Genomic DNA, 21164 nt, shown 5'->3' with positions numbered 1-21164 from the left:
AAATTTTTTGACATATCTCAAAAACTAAGCAAGATACGTAAAAAATGCAACAGAGGAAAATTGAAGGTCTTTTTTTGCAATATTTTTGCTCCCTTTTAATTTTTCTGTAATCTCGTTATTTCGTAGATATTACGTTTTTTTAGTTTGACTTACATGTAAGGACCTAACCTAACCTTCTTTGAGCCCTTAAAACGCAAAAATCTCGTGAAAATGAAGAGTTCAAGACTGTTCAACTATAGAGGTTAATTTTTAGCTCGTGTAATTTCCTACAAATTGATAGTTTTTATTTTTATGATTTTAGTCATAGACTTTGTTAATTTTTTTCCGAAAAAATGAGGTAACCATTTTATTTTTATCATAACTTCGCGAGTTTTTGAGCTACGAACTTGAAAAGACCTTTAAAAAAAAGACATTTAAAAGGTCTTTTCATCAAGCACTTTAAAAACGGTCATATTCATTATCTTCGAAAAATGTGTTCTTTCGCCATTTTTTCACTGTAAAAGGTTGCAATTTAGTTTTCGAAAAATAAAGAATCAAGTTTACAGAGTGATAACTCGGCTATTACTACATCTATGGTAAACAACAAAAAATTAATCGATTCGTTATTCCAAAAGCTTCACTTTTGCTTTATATGAGTTATTTATAAAAAATTGCAGAAAAATATGCAGTTTTTAGATGAAGATTTTCAATCCTAAATAACTCGAAAAATATTAATTTTCTGAAAAAATGTTATAGAACATTTTTTTGCTTAAAATTCATCCCTTTATTGGTTTTTGTAACTAAAATGGGTGATCTATTTTTCACCCCCGAAAAGGAGTGGCACTCATCCCCAGGGTGAAACAAGAACGGTAAACTAATAGGATTGCTCATCCTCATAAGACGTACGTTCGCCTCTTCCCGCGCTTCAGCTGACAGTTGTGACGTCATTGTAGCCCTTGTCAAAGCCTTCGTGGCCTTGTCATGATAGTGTGTATTATTAGTTGCCTATGGTAAACTTATAAAAATAACAGCTGAGAAATTTTGAGTTAATTATTTTGTCAATTTTAAATGTGAAAAGGCGTCTTTAAAGTTTTTAGAGCTATAGAGTGTATAAATACGTTCATTTTGTGTTGTGGATTGTGACAAAGTGCATACTAAGTGCCCACGATTTTGTTTATTAATTATTTTAAAGCAAAATATGGAAGTACTCTAAAAAGAATTCTTGCAAAAGGTGATGCTGGGAACTGCTGTTCTTAAAAATGCATTATCCGAGTATTTAATACGATTTATACAGTTAATTTTCTATACTGCATACATATAAGGTGTTTAAATAAATAAACTAAATAATGAACGTTTTGCATTCGGTAACCAATAATGCACGTGTGTGTATTATTGGTTGCCGGATAAGGACTAATAGCAATGACAAGGGCTACAATGACGTCACAAAGCGAGTAGTTTTCGCATGCACCTGGCGGACACTTTTGGCTGAATGAGCAGTCCTATTAGGTTAACTGTTCTTGAGGGTGAAAGAGAATTATAAAAAAATTCTAAATATTTTTAAAGAAAAAAGAACTACAAAACAATAAATAAAAATTAAGAAACTCAAAAATGTAACTGAAAAACAAGACTATTTTATTCAAAAATAATCTATTTTCAATGCACTAAACGAATATAGCAACGAGCATCAACAAAATATATTCTGTCACAAATAATTTAATATTATCAAATGATTCTGAATTCTGACTTATATCCCTAATATTAATAGTAAAAATAGATCACTTATAATAATTATTTGTTGACACAAACATCAGATACGCTTGAGTTATTCGATTATACCAACGCAAACCAAATAAAAATTACATATTTTGTTAATTTTTAAGAACATTGGTAAACCGTTTTTCCTGAAATTTGGTACTCTTACACACATTTTAAAGCCAAAGCCAATGGCGATAGTGTAAAAATCCGTAACAGTCCTAAAAGGGTACTTTCCATTAGACTAAAGGGTACTACTAGTGGTACTTTTTTTATCCTAATGGATACAGTATCATATATTTACGTTTAAAGGTTACGATGCGTCGATTTTAGTATTAGCGGAATCATGAGATGGAACAAGGAAATTTTTGATAGTAACTAGTAGGAATGGCTTAATACCCACAGCGACCACGACAGAGAAGAATATGCAAGATTAAATAGAATGGTTAAACGCGAAATAGCTAAAAGCAAAAACAAAATGTGGGAAACCAAATGTGAGAGAGTCGAAAGATATATGGGAGGTACAAGAGTGTCAGAAGCATGGAAGACAATAAGGAACCTTAGAAGAGACGAAAAGCAAAACAGTAAACTAGAACTTATAAGAATGGAAAAGTGGGAAGACCATTACAAACAGTTACTGACAGAAAACAGGACAGAATTCAAACTAGAAGTGCCAGATTTGAAAAACGCAAAAGATATAGATGTAAATGAAATAAGTGTAAACGAGATAAAGAAAGCATTGAAGAACTCAAAAAATGGAAAAGCTGCGGGGCCGGGAAACATTTTCATTGAGCTAATAAAGCAGGGACCCGATATATTATTGGAAATACTAGCTGATATCTTCAACAGATGCCTGATAAAAAACGAAAACATTCCTGAAGACTGGAACCTGGCGTACATCAGCTCTATCTTTAAAAAAGGAGACAAAAAAAGATGTAGCAACTACAGAGGCATTAGTTTGACAAGCTCAATGGGAAGGTTGTATGGCAGGATATTAAGAGAGAGTAGAAGAGAGCTTTGAAGAAATAGAAGAACAAGGTGGTTTCCGCGCTGGGCGTTCTTGTACAGACAACATATTTGTGTTACAACAAATAATTGAAAAAAGGAGAGCTCGAAATTTGGACACGCATCTGGTATTTATAGATTTAGAGAAAGCTGTCATAGGCTTTCTCGGTGCCTTTGAAGAAATTATTTGAAATCTTGGTTGAAGCAAATGTGAGTAAAACATATATCAATGCAATCTGGAATATGTACAAAAATCCAAAAAGTATGATCAGACAGGGGAAGTTCCTATCGGAATCCTTCCTGACATCTAAAGGACTTAGACAGGGGTGCAGTTTATCACCTACCTTATTTAAAATATATATCCAGGAGGCATTGAAAAACTGGAGAAGGAAGAGTAGAGCTATGGGAATAAAGATTGACAACCACTGTCTATCGACCTTGTTCTTTGCAGACGACCAAGTTATTGTTGCAGGTTGTGAGGAGGATGCCGACTATATGTTGAGGAAACTTGAGGAAGAATACGACAGATGGGGACTCAATACCAACCTCATAAAAACCGAATACCTGAAAGTAGGAGAAGAACAAACTGAAGATCCTGAACTACACATACATGAAATTAAAAGATGTAGCGAATATAAATATTTAGGAAGTATTATATCTGAAGAAGGGAACTCCAAGAAATATATACATAGTAGAGTTCAACAAGGTAAGAAAGTAATCGGTCTTTTAAACCCTCTCCTGTGGTCAAATAAAACATCCATCCAAACAAAGATAAGGATTTACAAAGCAATCGTAGATCCAATTTTAACATACGGTGCCGAATGCTGGCAATTTACAGCAAAAGAAAGATGGTCGAGTCAGTGGAGATGGACTTTCTCAGAAGAGCATGTCGCATGTCAAGGATGGAACACATTAGAAATGAGGAGATCAGGCAAAGAACAAGGCGAATATATACCAGCACCGACAACATCGAATCGAGACAGCTACTATGGTATGAGCACGTAAAAAGAATGGGAGGGGAAAGATGGCCAAAAAGGGCAATGGAGTATCGTCCCCAAAGCAGAAGGAAAAGAGGAAGACCTACAAAAAGAAATGTGTCGACCAAATTTTTATCTCTTTTTAATATATTTGGTTTTCCATTGAGCTGTGTACATCACTGTCTTACATGTTAAAATCCAGACCGCACAGTTTCGATGACCAAATCGGTATATAATCTGCATATTAGCAATAAAGGTCATTCTATCCTATGTCCCTATGTAATATCAGGTAAAATGACTACTGAAGGACGGTTGGACCATGACTAGCAAATTAAACTGAACTCGTTAAAAATTCTACCGCCTTCAAATACACGATCGAAAAAAATGAGCCCAAATTGGCTTTGAAATCACGATTATCAATGATTTTACAAATTTTACATATAAAATTATAGCAATTTTGATTTACAAGACAACTCATCACGCATCAAGACATCAACGCATGGTACAAATAAAACAGGTTGCAACATGGTTAATTATAGCAACACAGTAGTTTATCTAGGGTTGCAAACATTGACGGATATGCCGTCAGATTAAATAGTTCTCGTAAGAAGAAAACGGAAACAATACATTTAAAGCCTGACGTATCGCGGAAACAAGATATTTGCCTAATATAGTCTTTGCAAATTTAGTAAAAAGTAGGATTTGGAAAATCCCAGATAAAAACAGATGGATATATAAGGTGAAGGCCTAGCCAAACTAAATCAAGTGTAGAACGTTCAAAAAATCTTTGGGAGAGTATTTCAGATAGAACTAAAAATATGATCAACTCATAAATAAAATCTTTCTAAAGTAATTATCTTAAATATTTGAATTCATGTCTCTTAATTTAATTATAACCATTTGATATATGAAATTTTGTTGATGTCCGCGATAAAAAGAAAAGTAAAACATAAAAAACTGTGTACTTCATTGTCATTTGGGCTTACTAGGTAATCTTCTTCACAATAGACCCGTCCATGAACATTATAAAAAGCTTTTCCTCGTAGAGCCCTTCCACAGGAGCAGCAAATAAAACAATTTGTATGGTAAAGATTACCCATTGCCTGGCAAGCTTGACCTGCACCAGTTACTTTCTCTCCGCAAGTGTGACAAATTCCTGCAACACCGTTTTTTCTTAACAGTTTTATACATGCATCCGTTTCGGACAATTCAATCTAACAATATGCGAATTATTCTTCATAAAATTTGATTCACTGGCTGACAACGGAATTATTGCACAGACCACAATTTTATTATTTTTATCGAATTTGGAACTTAGTACGAGGCATGTTTTTTAAGTAAGTACCGTTTTGCGATTCCGCCGCCGCAGCGCTACGGTCGGCGTTCCGCGCATGCGCGCTGGTTACCTACATCTCTTGTCTATGCACAGACGCCAGTACAGTCTGATTCTTCATTGTATACGTCGTTTATTGAGTGTTTAAGATGCCTCCGACAATCGTGAGCCCCGCCGATTGTGAAGTACGGGCTGTCATACGATTTCTTAGTGAAAGGCGTAACCGATCGATATTCATCGTGAGATCTGTGAAGTTTACGGACAAAACATTATGAGTGATGGAATGGTAAGGAAATGGGTGAAAGCATTTAAAGATGGCCGCACAAATATGCATGATGAAGAACGGAGTGGGCGTCCTTCGGTCGTTAATGAAGATTTGGTGCAGAAAGTGGACGAAAAGGTGAAAGAAAACAGACGCTTTACAATTTCATCATTGTGCGACTACTTTCCTCAATGTTCTCGTAGTGTTTTGTATCGCATTGTGACCGAGAACTTGAATTACCGGAAATTGTGTTCACGTTGGGTTCCGAAAATGTTGACGGATTTGCACAAAACCCAACGTTTAGGCAGTGCATTGACTTTCCTTGAGCAGTACCACAATGAAGGTGAAGATTTTTTAGACAAAATTGTTACTGGTGACGAAACATGGGTGGCCTACGTCACACCAGAATCGAAACAACAGTCCATGGAATGGCGACATTCATCAATACCCAAAACAGTGAAGTTCAAGCAAACAATTTCTGCTCGGAAAATCATGTGCACAGTTTTTTGGGACAGAAAAGGCGTATTGCTAGTGGAGTTTCTGCCTCGTAATGAGACAATCAATGCAGCATCTTATTGTGAGACATTGAACAATCTGCGCCGTGCAATCCAAAACAAAAGACGTGGCAAGTTGAGTAAAGGTATTGTTTTGCTGCATGACAATGCCCGTCCACATGTGGCTAATCGGACCAAAGATCTCATCAAATCTTTTAAATGGGAAACTCTAGATCATCCTCCATACAGCCCTGATCTGGCGCCCAGTGACTACCATTTATTCCTGCACTTGAAGAAAAACCTGGGTGGTCAGCGTCTTCAAGACGATAACGAAGTCAAAACAGTTGTGATACAGTGGTTAACCAGTCAGGCGGCAGAATTTTATGAGGAGGGTATTGAAAAACTGGTTTGGTTTGGTTTGGAAAAACTGGTGCCACGTGAGACAATTTCCGCGAATATTGAGACAAGTGCCTCAATATTCACGGAAATTATGTAGAAAAGTAGATTAAGGTACAGGCTTTCATGTAAAAATAAAATTATTGCGATATCTTTGCACGTTTTTTTTTTAATTCCAAAACGGTACTTACTTAAAAAACATGCCTCGTACAATACATAGAGCGAGCGCATTTTAAGAAGGAGCCAGGAGCGTCATCAACTTTTTGCTGGTGAAAGTCTCCTCGGGGTTACGCTTCGTCATACGTGGGAGACAAAAGCGCGCGATTCGGGCGGTGCGAGCGACGCGTATTTATCAAACAACGTTTTCTTACGAAGCTGTCCTAGGTAGGACAAACGCACGACTGAAGCGGCATCGAAGGCGATTCAAATAGGTCGCGCGCATCGAGCTCATCGCCCGCTGTTGTCGCCCACATTGGACGAAGCGTAAAGACAGTGCCGCGCAAAATAATTCCAAATATTATTTTATAGCGTTAGAATAAAAATATCTCATGTTTGTTAGTTTGGTCAAAGTTTACAGAATAAAATATAAGTTCCGTCACTTGTGCCGGCGGCAGGTATCAAAAGCCGCTTCACGCACGTGTTTCCCAGTGTATTACTGGTGTGTGGACTTTGGACCCAGCATACACGGCGGCTCACGTTCGGCGTATTACTCTGATTTTGGCGTTATTACAGAGTGGTCTCGCATGCATACGCAATTATTTTTCAAGTGATAATTTAATTTTCATTGCAAAATGTTACTGATCACATTAGCCTTAGTTAATTATAAAAAAAAGCATAATTATTTTTAATTTTTCTAAAAATAAAAATAATTATGCTTTTTTTATAATAAACTAATAAATAATTTATAAAACAATATTGAGCTTTTCGCCACTGGAAAAAAACTATTTGAAATATCTAATTAGAATTATTCAAAAACACTTTATTTTTTTACACGAAAAATCATATACCGGGTGTGTCTCAAAAGTGGCTCATCCCCTATAACTTTTTTATTTTTTCAGATAAAAAAACGACACTTTGACACTTGAATAGAATGACATATCATATTGTTGCGAGCCGGTGTGGACTCGACCTAACCTCACAATATGGCCGCCCTCGGATGACCTTAACATCGCATAGACACCGCAGTGATTCATTCGTTCGAGAAGAATCGAGACCCACTAGAATGGACTAGTACATACGAGAACATTCGAAAACCTTCTCTATGCGCCTAACGATCTATGGACTATTCTAGATTTCTTTTACCTGTCGGTATAAAAGCCGGCGGCAGTGGCCTAGAGAGGGCAGTTATAAATATACCAGTGCAGTTGACGCGCTAAAATTCAAAATAAATTCTTAGTTATAAATCGTTTGTAAATAGTTCTATAAGTCTTTTATCGTTATTGTTTTTGTTAATTAGTGTTAAATAAATAGTGTTTAAATAAATTGTGACTTTCTATCCACACGGAACCGACGAAAAACGTAACAATATTATATGTCAACTTTTGGCATTCTAGCTTAAAAAAATCTTTTAAAATTTCCATATTGAGTGTCATGGCTGTCTTAAAAACAATAATTTTTAATCAAGGAGTCCTGGGAAAAATATATTTGATCGTCTAATGTTTTTCATGTCTTGTCTTGGCTGGTTAAAAGATTGAAAAATGGTATTTTTTTATCATATCTTAATTTTTTCAAATGGAAAGAGGGTGGCTCATTAGTATATTTGAAAAAAGTATTTTTTTACAAATAATTTCATGCCACACACTTGGTATTTCGAGTCAAATTGTCGTTATAAACCGCGTGTTACACTTTCAAATAAATCATATGTGAAACCCTGTTAAAAGTTGACATATGATATGTTTTTCTACTCAGAGTGTCATTTTCTATTGAATAACGTAAAAAAAATACCGAGGATGCCATTTAAACATCAAAAGTTGTTGACATTTAATAGTTTCAGCTTTGAATTTTATAGTGTACGTAATTTGTGTTGGAAAACCATGTTACGTACTCATGGAATACTGCACTCGTGCGTAATATTATTTTTTCCAAAACACTCGTAACGTAATATACTATTACATTATTTACTGTTGGTATTGTGTAGCTTTATTTTTTGTGTTTGTTTTTAAAATTTATTTTATTTTTGCTTTGACAAAACATCGATTAATGTCTTCAAAACCAAAAAATCAGAATGTTTAATTCTGACTTTTTGATTTTTAATTTGAAATTCCATTTTTATTACTAAAATGCGTTGCCGATTTAAGGTTGATTCTTACTATACATTCCGTTTCCGTCTCATATCCGCTTCATATAATTTGATTGTATTCACACCATAGATAAATGAAACAAGTTTAGATTGGAAAGTGCCCATAAGGACAATGTAAACACTATTTGGCGCTATTCTTGCAACGGTCGCGACCCAAAACTTTTGAAAATTTTGGAGCGGTTCGGCTTTTTCCGGAATTATATCGCCAAATAATTGTTTATTCAAATTTATTATTATTTTAGTTTAATTTTATAAATAAAAGACATTGTGTTGCATACAAGAAACTTTATTTAATATAAGGACGCATGTATGAAATACCTATAAAACATTGGAAACCGACGTTATGCCACGATCCACGATGGTTTTTGCAGTTCACAGTTCACAGCACACTTTTTTAAGTTTTTAATGCCACTTTTCACAATTATCACCGGTAGAGTAAATAAAACTTGAATTAAACTCACAAGATAGCAATTATCACTTTGAAAATCGACGCTATAAACACTTTTCGGAATTTCTTAAATGAGAGCGGTTTGGATTTTGAAAGATTATTATGATTTTTGAAGATTCTGACTTTGACAAGAGAAAATTATTTCTGTTTTTGTTTGTCGTTGTTCTTAGCGACCGTTATAGCAGCGCCAGATCGCGTATAACGGTCACGACCCAAAATAATTTCGCGACCTAAAATTTTTACGGGCTTTCCAATCTAAACTTGTTGCATTTATCTATGATTCACACTATTAAACGCAGGGGGGTGACAGTAAACCGGAAAATTGGAAACAGTTGTGGCGCGGTTCTACCCAGGCAGAAAGCATGGCCTTCTAGACTGTCCTAGACAAAAATCTGAATATTTCTATATGATTTCTGTCAATTTCTGCTACGGAACATTTTTATGCACGTCGGCGTCCTGTTCTTTGTCTTTTGTCTGTGTGTCAGCGTCAGCTCCAGGAGGCCTCTGGCAAGGTCGGGCGCCATTTTAATTTTTGCCGTTTAGATTTGATTGGAAGTTTGTTTCTGATATTTCGGCTGAAATTTATAAGTACAAAGATGTTTTTTGATATAAAGTTCCTTGTTAACACTTTAATAAAGTATATATGATATTAATTACATGAAGAAAATGATGAAATCGACGTTTCGGCGTGTAGCAGGTATGGGCCATATTATAGGTAAAAATAGGTAATATATTAACTGTTTTTATATTTTTTTAGCTTTAAACCCAAGGATCTTGGGATATTCTTTCAAGGATTTTTCCGTATCTCTACTTTAAAGACTGATCGGTGATTTTGAGCAATTGAAAGCAAGTTATACAAGGTAAATTATGATTATTGAACTATTATTAGCCTACGTTAAATTTCTACAAGATGAACAGAAATGCGTAATTACATATCACATAGGTACCTATTATGTATTTTCATAGCAATAATGCTATAAATCTATGTATGTAGATTATTTTTAAAATACAAATGAGGTATTAGATGTATATGTATCATATTTTTTATTCATTTTATTTTCATTCAAGTCCTGTTTGATTTAATTCACAAAAGTCTTATGTAGGTACCTATATTTATATTTTTTACATATTTTTTTTGATTCCAGGTTTTGTGTGGGTTCCGGTTGCCTTTTTCCTGCTTCCAGTTATTTATCCGTGAAGCTGTGAAAACATTTATTTATCTTCAAGTTTCTGTAAGTCAATGCACTGTTACTTTACTAATTCGCTTTAACACAGCATCTCTGATATTATTTAAATATTTAATATTGATACAGTAGTTTATTGGTTTATAGCTCTTTAATTGTGTTGATTTGCATATTTACATTGTTCTAAATTCCAAATAAATATTTTTGAGTAATTTTGTTGTATTATTTACTACTAGAAAGAGTAAAAAGTATATTAACCCTCATTTAAACCTCCCGAACAGCCCGCCATTAAAAACCGGAAACGGAAATAAATTTCATAAAATTGAAATTGTCATGTCTATGTCATGTCAAATGTCCCAGCCGCCATATCTGAAAATTAGTTACCCAGGCAGCCACGCTGTTTCCATAATTTAACATTGACTTGACACTTCTTCTTGTATTTATTATTTTATGATTAAACGTAACCATGGAAACGGATAGTGTGCATTGTCCTATTCCTTACATGATACAATATTTTACGCAAACAGACAGGAAATGGACAGTAGCGGATACGGAACGTATAGTGAGATAGTGAGAATAAACCTTTAGCGAGAATAAACAAGTTCTCATCGCAAAGTTTATTACTTATTATACGTGAGAAAAGAGACACTGCTAAAACGCTTTTACCAGTCAATGCGGTATATGAAGTAATTACAATGCAAACGTGTGTAGTCTTATAATGTGTGTAACTTTGTAAACAGAGATTAACAGCGTTTTCAATAATATATCATGTTGTTGATGCTTTGAAAATAGGCATTTCTTATACAGTTTAGAAGTAGGTACCAGCATATTTAATTGTTTTAGGCATCTTAAACTTCTAGAGTATCAAAGTTTATTGTATTGAATTTCAATTTTTTTCATAGTTTATTTTTAAAATAGGTAGAATTTACCTGGAAAAACTGGTATATGGGCCTAAAATCATAAAATGAAAGACAATCAAAGCGAAAGCGAATAAAGGCCTAACATACCTAGATGAATTTATTAAAATTGATGTGAAAAAAAAAGTGCGAGTCGGACTCGCGCACGAGGGGTTCCTTACCATTCATTATCTATACAACATTAGACACTATATTATTATAAACTTTTTTTCCGATTTAGCTTTTTTTTGAATGCGCGTATAAGTAATTTAAAAAAAATGAAGAAACACATAACTAAAAATTGTATTAATCAATAATAAATAGGTAAAAAGTAAAAATAAATATGTAAAAATTAAAAAAAAGAAACGATTAAAAAAAGTCGCCTTGACTAAGATTCGAACCTGTCTTACTACGGCTCCAACGTCATAGCAGCGAAAAGTCCTAACGCTTTAAACCACGCGGCCACCGAGGACATGAAAGATTCTATGTAAAATTCTTACTTAAAAGACAATGTTTAGTGAAAGTACTTTTTTATTTATAAACATTTATTTAATTCTGTTTTTAGTATTTGTTCTTATAGCGGCTACATAGATACATTATCTGTGAAAATTTGAACAGTCTATAGCTAGAACGGTTCATAAGATAGACCTTTGTGACAGACGGACGGACAGCGAAGTCTTAGTAATAGGGCTCCCGTTTTTACCCTTTGGGTACGGAACACTAAAAAACGTAACTTACTCAATTAATAATTTCCGAACGCACTTAAAATTTTCTAAACAATATGAACTGATCTCAGACATGCCCTAAAACGCATATTTGACAAATAATGATAACGTAACGTGTCGCGATGCAGTTACGTCACTGATGACGCAGTTACGTCACGCTCCTGGCTCCTTAAAATGCCCTTACTCTACTTCATCAACATTTACAACCATTTAAAACTTATTTGGGCTCACTCCCAGTAAAATCGCAAGTGGTATTCAAATGCTTTTTAACGAAAAATGTGAGTTTTAATAAACGTTGATTAGTTTTTTGAAGTTTCAAAATGAACGCCTGTGCAATGATTCCTTGTCACCCAATAAAGAAAATTGATTAAATAATTTTAATAGTGCTTTCGAGAATTTTATTCCCATCATCAGAACAGTCTGACTGAGTCAATTAGCAAAAAAACATCCTTTGCACAAAAAGGCCTTAAAAACTAGCATCGTATAACATTGGACTACAAGGACATTTCCTTTATAAAACATTAAAATACATATCCAACGATATTACTTTTCTTTTAACCACAAACAAAAAGATTTTTTAAAAATTTTAATTTTTACATTGTTATTTCGAGCTCGATCAAACAGTGACCTGTTTGATCGGTCAGGTTAGCGCACATTGTTTTTTTTTAAATAACAAGGGGCTGTCAATAACAAGTCCTCTGCCGGAAACACTGCGACCTGTGAGGCCTATTGTGTTTGTCCCCTTTCTATGTCTGCACCCATTCTCCTATCACTGTATCCTGCACCAACTTATGCAGGTCCTTGATAGGATGTGCGCATAGTTCCTCCGGTTCTTAGCTTTCCCAAATAAAAGTATCGCTTGCGATCCAGAACCTCGCAGTGACATATTATGCGCTCCGCTGTTTCAAGATCTTTATCGCAGAGTCTGCAGCAAACACTTCCTTGATACAGGTTGAGCTTGTTCAGGTTACACTTGGCAGCCATATGTCCTGTCAAGAGACCCGTTGTAATCCACATTTTATTCCTGCTAAGCATTAGCAGTTCCTTTGTGGTTTTAGAGCTAGGTCCTGATAAAGGCTTTCTTGTCTGTGCCCCTGTCTGTTTCTCCAATAGACATTTTACTTTTCCCTGATCCAGAGTTTTAGTGCACTAAGGGCCATACCTGCCATACATGCTCCAGAGGAAGCAAAAGCTAAAACACTCCTCCGAAAAGGAGAGAGTAAAACTCATCTCCATCAAAGGGCAAGAGAGGGAGCGAGAACCTTTCGCCTCTTCTCCGGCAGGGAGAGAAAAAAGCCAGGATAGAAAGCCTTCCAAAACTGGGAGGCAAGCAGGGACGTATCACCAGCTTTGCCGCTATTGCTAGACAAGTGAAAATGGCGGTGCTGCCAAAGGATTTCCCAGAGGTTGCTCTGACCACCGACCAGCAAACGTCTCTAGAAGAGACTATACTGGGCGAAGTGGTGGCGATCGGATCGCAACACAACGATCTACAAAGTGTGGGTGAGCTACGTTTTGCGGGGATACACTTTCGGGTGGGCATGATCCTCATAGATTGTGTGTCTCAAGAATCGGCGAATTGGTTGGTGGAAATCGCACCTAAGCATAAATATTGGCAAGGGCCGGAACTGGTTGCAGTGAAGGGAGAAAACATCCCTAAAAGGGCGGCCGTCACGGTCTTTCTGTCGAGGAGCAAGGGGAAAGACACCACCTACCTGCTGAACCTTATCCAGGGTCAGAACTTAAATGTAAGGACATCGAGTTGGCGAGTCATTAACTCGAGGGAGGAGGGTCATGGTCAGGTCCTCACAATAGGAATTGACCTCAAATCCAAGGAGGCAATAGAGAAAGAGGGACATATCCTCTATTATAGATACGGGCCAACACCGGTATCAGGTCTAAAGAGAGACCAAGTTAAAGAAGTGGAGAAAATGGAGACAGATCCTCCAGCCTACACCTCACGGGTACCTCAGCTGGAGGCAAGCTCCTCGACTGTGAAGGGCACGGAGGGCTAAACTCCAACCGTGGGAGGGTGTGTACCCTCGGAGGAAGAACATCTGTTGTCAGAGGAGGATAGGAAATACCCTGTCCCCTCTACAACAGGGGTATGATGGGTTATAGACTGTGTGATGATTCAAGGAAGGGGGGCGCAATAGAGCTTTAAGGTCGCAGTGATTAACCCCCCCCCTCTCACTCATTCTACATTCTACATGGGCCATACATTTGGGTATTCCCAGTACTGGCTCTGGACCAAGATAGAATGCCGATGATCCTTGCCTAGCTATCTCATCGACTTTTTCATTGCCTTGGATGCCGCTGTAGCCCGGCACCCAGAATAATTTAATTCTGATCCTTCATACACACTATTTTTAGTAATTGTCATTGTTATTATTTGATTTGGGGTTATAATTTTATTGACGGTTGACGGACATCGATTAATGTCTTCAAAACCAAAAAATCAGAATGTTTAATTCTGACTTTTTGATTTTTAATTTGAAATTCCATTTTTATTACTAAAATGCGTTGCCGATTTAAGGTTGATTCTATACTATATTCTATACTATACATTCCGTTTCCGTCTCATATCCGCTCCATATAATTTGATTGTATTCACACCATAGATAAATGAAACAAGTTTAGATTGGAAAGTGCCCATAAGGACAATGTAAACACTATTTGGCGCCATTCTTGCAACGGTCGCGACCCAAAACTTTTGAAAATTTCGGAGCGGTTCGGCTTTTTCCGGAATTATATCGCCAAATATTGTTTATTCAAATTTATTATTATTTTAGTTTAATTTTATAAATAAAAGACATTGTGTTGCATACAAGAAACTTTATTTTATATAAGGACGCATGTATGAAATACCTATAAAACATTGGAAACCGACGTTATGCCACGATCCACGATGCTTTTTGCAGTTCACAGTTCACAGCACAGCTTTTTAAGTTTTTAATGCCACTTTTCACAATTATCACCGGTAGAGTAAATAAAACTTGAATTAAACTCACAAGATAGCAATTATTACTTTGAAAATGGACGCTATAAACACTTTTCGGAATTTCTTTAATGAGAGCGGTTTGGATTTTGAAAGATTATTATGATTTTTGAAGATTCTGACTTTGACAAGAGAAAATTATTTCTGTTTTTGTTTGTCGTTGTTCTTAGCGACCGCTATAGCAGCGCCAGATCGCGTATAACGGTCACGACCCAAAATAATTTCGCGACCTAAAATTTTTACGGGCTTTCCAATCTAAACTTGTTGCATTTATCCATAGATAAAAGACTTATAATATTAAATAGATAGGCACCTTATAATACATTTCAATTTTATTATACAAGGGCGCCTCTGGTAGTCGGAGGAAGAAATAATAAGGGAAGAAAGGGGTGCGGGGAAAGGGGGTTGTTTTAATTAATTTAAAATAAATTTAGACATACATGTAAGAACACTTTGTGTGCTTTTAATTAGGTCGAACATGTTCTAAACGATAAATCAACTTAATTAAAAGCATACAAAGTGTTCTTATATGTCCGATATTAATTAAAAAAATATTAAAAAGACGTAATAGTATATATTAAGTTGTTACAGTTATAATTTAATCTTTGGCGGTTTTCATCAAATAGCAGGCAGTTTTACATAATTTTCCTCCCTTTGAAGTGAATTGGAAACGGCTATATAATTTTGGTGTAGGCAAGATTCCCAGTTTGTTTCCGTTTGAGACCTGAAATAATAAAAACAAATTAAATTAGATTTAATCATCTGCTGATCATGGTAATATAACGCAACGCGCGTCCTTAATTCCTTACATGCACCGTAAAAAATAAATAACTGCTCAGCAAGTAGCATTTATTAGCAGTGCTAATTTAAACAATCTATAACTGTAAGTAGATATATTTAATTTACTTACCATTGTATCCTTTGGAAACCCGGTGTACAACAATTAAACTCCATGATAAATATATAACAAAGAGTATACAAAACACAAATTGTCCTACCATTTTAAAAAAAACATTGTCTAAAACAGAATACTGCCAAAAAATCTGAAGGAATTTAGTTTTACAATAATTCGACAAATCAAAACGAAATCAAACCTATTGCCTGGAAACTTATATGATGAAATTTTGATAAAATAATTTAGTACTCACTAAAAACACGGTATGTCGCTAGTGGTAGGAAAAATAATTTTTAGAGGTTACTAGTTTATTTGGTTGCCTGTGATATGCATATACAGGGTGTTTCCTAATTAATCTAAAAAATAAAAAATCGTTAGAAAACTGCTTAAGGCAGGCTCTTAATAAGTATATTTATTTTTTTCTCGGCAACCGTTTGATGAAAAGATCAATTTTGTTGAAAAAGGATGACCAGTCAAGAAAAAAATATATTTTCTTTAAAAAGGCAGTAGTGTACCATTTATTTTAAACAAAATATCGATTTTTTTAAAATTTTTAACACCCTGTAGATCAGAAAGGAAGTAGGTACTTTAGACCCAATGGTTATATAAAAATTGTTTTAAGAACACATGATGGAATCACACCACAATTTTTTAGACTAATTAGAAAACACCCTGTATATTGTCAACTTGACAATGATTGTTGATAAATCAAAAAATACCTTTTCTGTGAAAAAAGCCCGATTTTCGCAGGAAAAATTTTGGTTTTTATTGAATTTGGGTCTGCGTCTGCAAATACCGGTATGTTTTTTAATATTCTATTTATCCAGATGTTAAATATCATAGTCAGAAATAGTTTTATTATTTATTAACTGTAAAAATGGTATACTTATAAGTTTTATCAAATATTGTGATTTACTTTCTACCTTGTAGTCAAAATTTATATTTAATAAACTAAAATATGTATATTCTTATGTTTTATTAAAGTTACTCTCATATATTAATACATATATCAGTGTAGCTTTAAAACTAAATCCTTTGAAATCAAATATAAACATAAAAAATATTTACAGCAGAAAAGGCGAAGGCGCTGGGTTAAACGTAGTCTCTACTAAGAACACGGAGGGGCGCTTTGACCCAAAATTTTACTATTAAGTTTCATATCTATCTTAATAGAAGATTATTTTCTTTTATCTATGATCAAACCGTAAAATCAGAACAAAAGCGTCTCTGAGTGTATCGTGTCAGTTAAAAATCAAATTTTATTATTGTCAGATTTTGACATTTGCATTGTTGATTGACAGTTTTAATATTTTGCGCCTCTGCATCTTGGAGGAAAAACTATTTTTAATGAACTGTCATTTCCATTTAAGTTTCCCAGCCATGCATTTATCTATGATTCACACTATTAAACGTAACCATGGAAACGGATAGTGTGCATTGTCCTATTCCTTACATGATACAATATTTTACGCAAACAGACAGGAAATGGACAGTAGCGGATACGGAACGTATAGTGAGATAGTGAGAATAAACCTTTAGCGAGAATAAACAAGTTCTCATCGCAAAGTTTATTACTTATTATACGTGAGAAAAGAGACACTGCTAAAACGCTTTTACCAGTCAATGCGGTATATGAAGTAATTACAATGCAAACGTGTGTAGTCTTATAATGTGTGTAACTTTTGTAAACAGAGATTAACAGCGTTTTTCAATAATATATCATGTTGTTGATGCTTTGAAAATAGGCATTTCTTATACAGTTTAAGAAGTAGGTACAAGCATATTTAATTGTTTTAGGCATCTTAAACTTCTAGAGTATCAAAGTTTATTGTATTGAATTTCAATTTTTTTCATAGTTTATTTTTAAAATAGGTAGAATTTACCTGGAAAAACTGGTATATGGGCCTAAAATCATAAAATGAAAGACAATCAAAGCGAAAGCGAATAAAGGCCTAACATACCTAGATGAATTTATTAAAATTGATGTGAAAACAAAAGTGCGAGTCGGACTCGCGCACGAAGGGTTCCTTACCATTCATTATCTATACAACATTAGACACTATATTATTATAAACTTTTTTTCCGATTTAACTTTTTTTTGAATGCGCGTATAAGTAATTTAAAAAAAAATGAAGAAACACATAACTAAAAATTGTATTAATCAATAATAAATAGGTAAAAAGTAAAAATAAATATGTAAAAATTAAAAAAAAGAAACGATTAAAAAAGTCGCCTTGGCTCGGATTCGAACCTGTCTTACTACGGCTCCAACGTCATAGCAGCGAAGAGTCCTAACGCTTTAAACCACGCGGCCACCGAGGACATGAAAGATTCTATGTAAAATTCTTACTTAAAGGACAATGTTTAGTGAAAGTACTTTTTTATTTATAAACATTTATTTAATTCTGTTTTTAGTATTTGTTCTTATAGCGGCAACATAGATACATTATCTGTGAAAATTTCAAGAGTCTAGCTACAACGGTTCATAAGATAGACCTTTGTGACAGACGGACGGACAGCGAAGTCTTAGTAATAGGGTTCCCGTTTTTACCCTTTGGGTACGGAACACTAAAAAACGTAACTTACTCAATTAATAATTTCCGAACGTACTTAAAATTTTCTAAACAATATGAACTGATCTCAGACATGCCCTAAAACGCGTATTTGACAAATAATGATAACGTAACGTGTCGCGATGCAGTTACGTCACTGATGACGCAGTTACGTCACGCTCCTGGCTCCTTAAAAAGCCCTTACTCTACTTCATCAACATTTACAACCATTTAAAACTTATTTGGGCTCACTCCCAGTAAAATCGCAAGTGGTATTCAAATGCTTTTTAACGAAAAATGTGAGTTTTAATAAACGTTGATTAGTTTTTTGAAGTTTCAAAATGAACGCCTGTGCAATGATTCCTTGTCACCCAGTAAAGAAAATTGATTAAATAATTTAATAGTTTAGTTAGGTAGTCTTCATTTACAAATCAATTACCAAAATATTCTCCTTCTTCTTCATGTCTCTCCATTTCTTCCTCAATTTGTCTGGTCATTTCTTCTATTTTTTTCTGGGCTTCAGTGGGTCCTCGAGGTTTTGGTGGAGTGACACTATAAGGAAGCAAGTTTTTACCACTAATTTTCAATTTTCCCCCACTAGTGATACTAGATAAACTTGGGGTAGGACTAGGAACTGGAGATGGTCTTTTTGGCATTGTCTCCGGAAGTGGAAGGTTTTTAACCCCTTTGCTTGGTGAAATAATCTTCGTCGGTGTTTGAGCTATTCCAGTGGCTGGCGACCTACAAATATATTTGCGTTCTACATCTTTCAAAATATAAATTAAATCCCTGTTTTCGAGTACATAACGACACAATTTAGGAACACAGTCCAATGACGCCAACTAGTATTTAAGTAGCATTAGTATTATTAGTTTTGTTTGTACTTGACTAGCGACTAGTGAGTGATATTAGTAAATATCACTCACTAGCTCACACTCATTAATTACTCAGTATATTTAAAGAATTATTTCTTGGTATATTCTTTAGTAGCTACTTAACTTAAAAGTTAAAATATTCTAAGTACATTATTTTTTTATTAAGAAATAAATATGAAGATGATTTTGCAATGCGTATGCTCTTTTAGACGTTTAAGGATAAAGTCAAAAAATATCAGAAACCTGTTATTTTTAACTGTTATACAGGGTGTCCCAGGCTGAGCGTGCATTAGAAGTTTCTAGAGAACCACTAGATCGGAGATTTTGTGCATATCATTGTTTGACAAAAAAAAATATAATAAAGATAAGAAACACACATGGCACTATAACAACAGACAAACATGAAATTAGAAATGAAATTCACAAATTCTACGAACAACTTTATCAATCTGTTATACCAAACAAAGATAGAGTACAAAAACACATCACAAATGTAGGATCAGAAGATATGCCAGAAATATCAACCACAGAAATTAAATACGCACTTCAACAAATAAAAAATGGCAAAAGCCCAGGAGAAGATCGTATTACACCTGAAATGCTGGCCGGAAAACCATTAGTGGATGCCGTGGAAGTATTGTTAAATAAATGTCTGATGGAGGGTAGAATCCCGGACGCATGGAAAAACGCAGAAGTTGTGCTATTATACAAAAAAGGAGATTTTACAAATATAGAGAATTATAGACCAATAAGCCTTCTCTCGCATCTATACAAGCTCTTCACTAGGATTATCAACAACCGACTGTCTACGAAACTAAATTCCTATCAGCCTATAGAACAGGCAGGCTTTCGAAAAGGTTTTAGTACCATCGATCATCTACAATTAAAACAGTCATTGAAAAAACAACAGAATACAATATACCTCTACATTTGGCCTTTGTAGACTACGAAAATGCCTTTGACAGCATCGAAACCTGGTCATTTCTAGCTGCAATGAAGGACGCGAGAATTGATTCCAGATATTATCCATTATTAAAAATATCTATAATAGTGCAACCTTCCAAGTTAAATTAGATGATGACCTCAAAACAGAAAAAATACCACTCGGCAAGGGCGTGAGACAAGGAGATACCATCTCTCCCAAGTTATTTACACTGGCACTGGAAAATGTCTTCAAGAAATTAGAATGGGAAAATAGAGGTCTAAACATCGATGGGGTACACCTTAGCCATCTGAGGTTCGCAGACGATATTGTCTTGCTGAGCACCGACATTCAAGCACTAAACACCATGCTAAATGAGCTAAATGACCTATCCCAGAAAATTGGCCTTAAAATGAACTTGAAGAAGACCAAGATAATGAGCAACAATATCCATAACATTACCGTTATTATTGAAAACGTAGACCATTATATATATTTAGGTCATAAAATCAAGCTGGGCAAGGAAAACCAAAATACGGAGATCAAATGCAGGATCCATTTGGCATGGGTAGCATTTGAAAATATGAGCGATATTTTCAAGAATGAATCTAAAGAAAAAGGCTTACGACAGCTGCATTCTACCTGTGCTTACGTATGGCTTAGAGACTATGGCAATTACCCGAACAGCAGAACAACTACGAGTAGCACAAAGAGCCATGGAAAGAATCATGTTGGGAGTCACCATTAGGGAAAAAATACGGAATACCTACATTCGTCAAAAAACAAAATTAATAGATGTCGATTAAAAAAAAAAAAAAAAAAAAAAAAAAAAAAAAAAAAAAAAAAAAAAAAAAAAAAAAAAAAAAAAAAAAAAAAAAAAAAAAAAAAAAAAAAAAAAAAAAAAAAAAAAAAAAAAAAATTAAGGAGGTGGCAATGGATAGGACATGTGGCAAGACGATTCAGACCGATGGCCCCAAAAAGTATCCCATGGAGACCTAGGGGAACAACAAGAGGTGTGGGCCGACCAAAAAAGAGATGGGTCGATGACGTCAGGGCAGTGGCGGGAAGACAATGGATAAGATTGGCTAGATATCGCGAAGCATGGAAAAACCTAGAAGAGGCCTATATCCAACACTGGATGGAACCAGGCTGATTTTTTTTTTGTTTGACAA

At 34.9% G+C, this 21164-nt stretch overlaps 1 protein-coding gene across 2 annotated transcripts in view; it reads right to left on the bottom strand.

Annotated features, from left to right (window-relative positions):
• LOC115880487 (LIM domain-containing protein jub) overlaps positions 1-21164 on the bottom strand; it is a 43753-nt gene that overhangs the window by 15094 nt on the left and 7495 nt on the right. The window contains exons 2-3 of one of the 2 annotated variants that reach the window (XM_030897693.1): positions 18635-18936; positions 4679-4869 (exon numbers count right to left, since the gene is read on the bottom strand). In XM_030897693.1, coding sequence (XP_030753553.1) covers positions 4679-4869; positions 18635-18936 — 493 coding nt within the window. The remainder of the gene's footprint in view (positions 1-4678; positions 4870-18634; positions 18937-21164) is intronic. The other variant, XM_030897694.1, reaches the window with a different exon arrangement.

The sequence above is a fragment of the Sitophilus oryzae genome, unplaced genomic scaffold, assembly GCF_002938485.1.
Source record: "Sitophilus oryzae breed Bouriz unplaced genomic scaffold, Soryzae_2.0 scaffold_1625_pilon_pilon, whole genome shotgun sequence".
Classification (NCBI taxonomy): domain Eukaryota; kingdom Metazoa; phylum Arthropoda; class Insecta; order Coleoptera; family Curculionidae; genus Sitophilus; species Sitophilus oryzae.
This window is presented reverse-complemented; position numbering and strand designations above follow the sequence as displayed.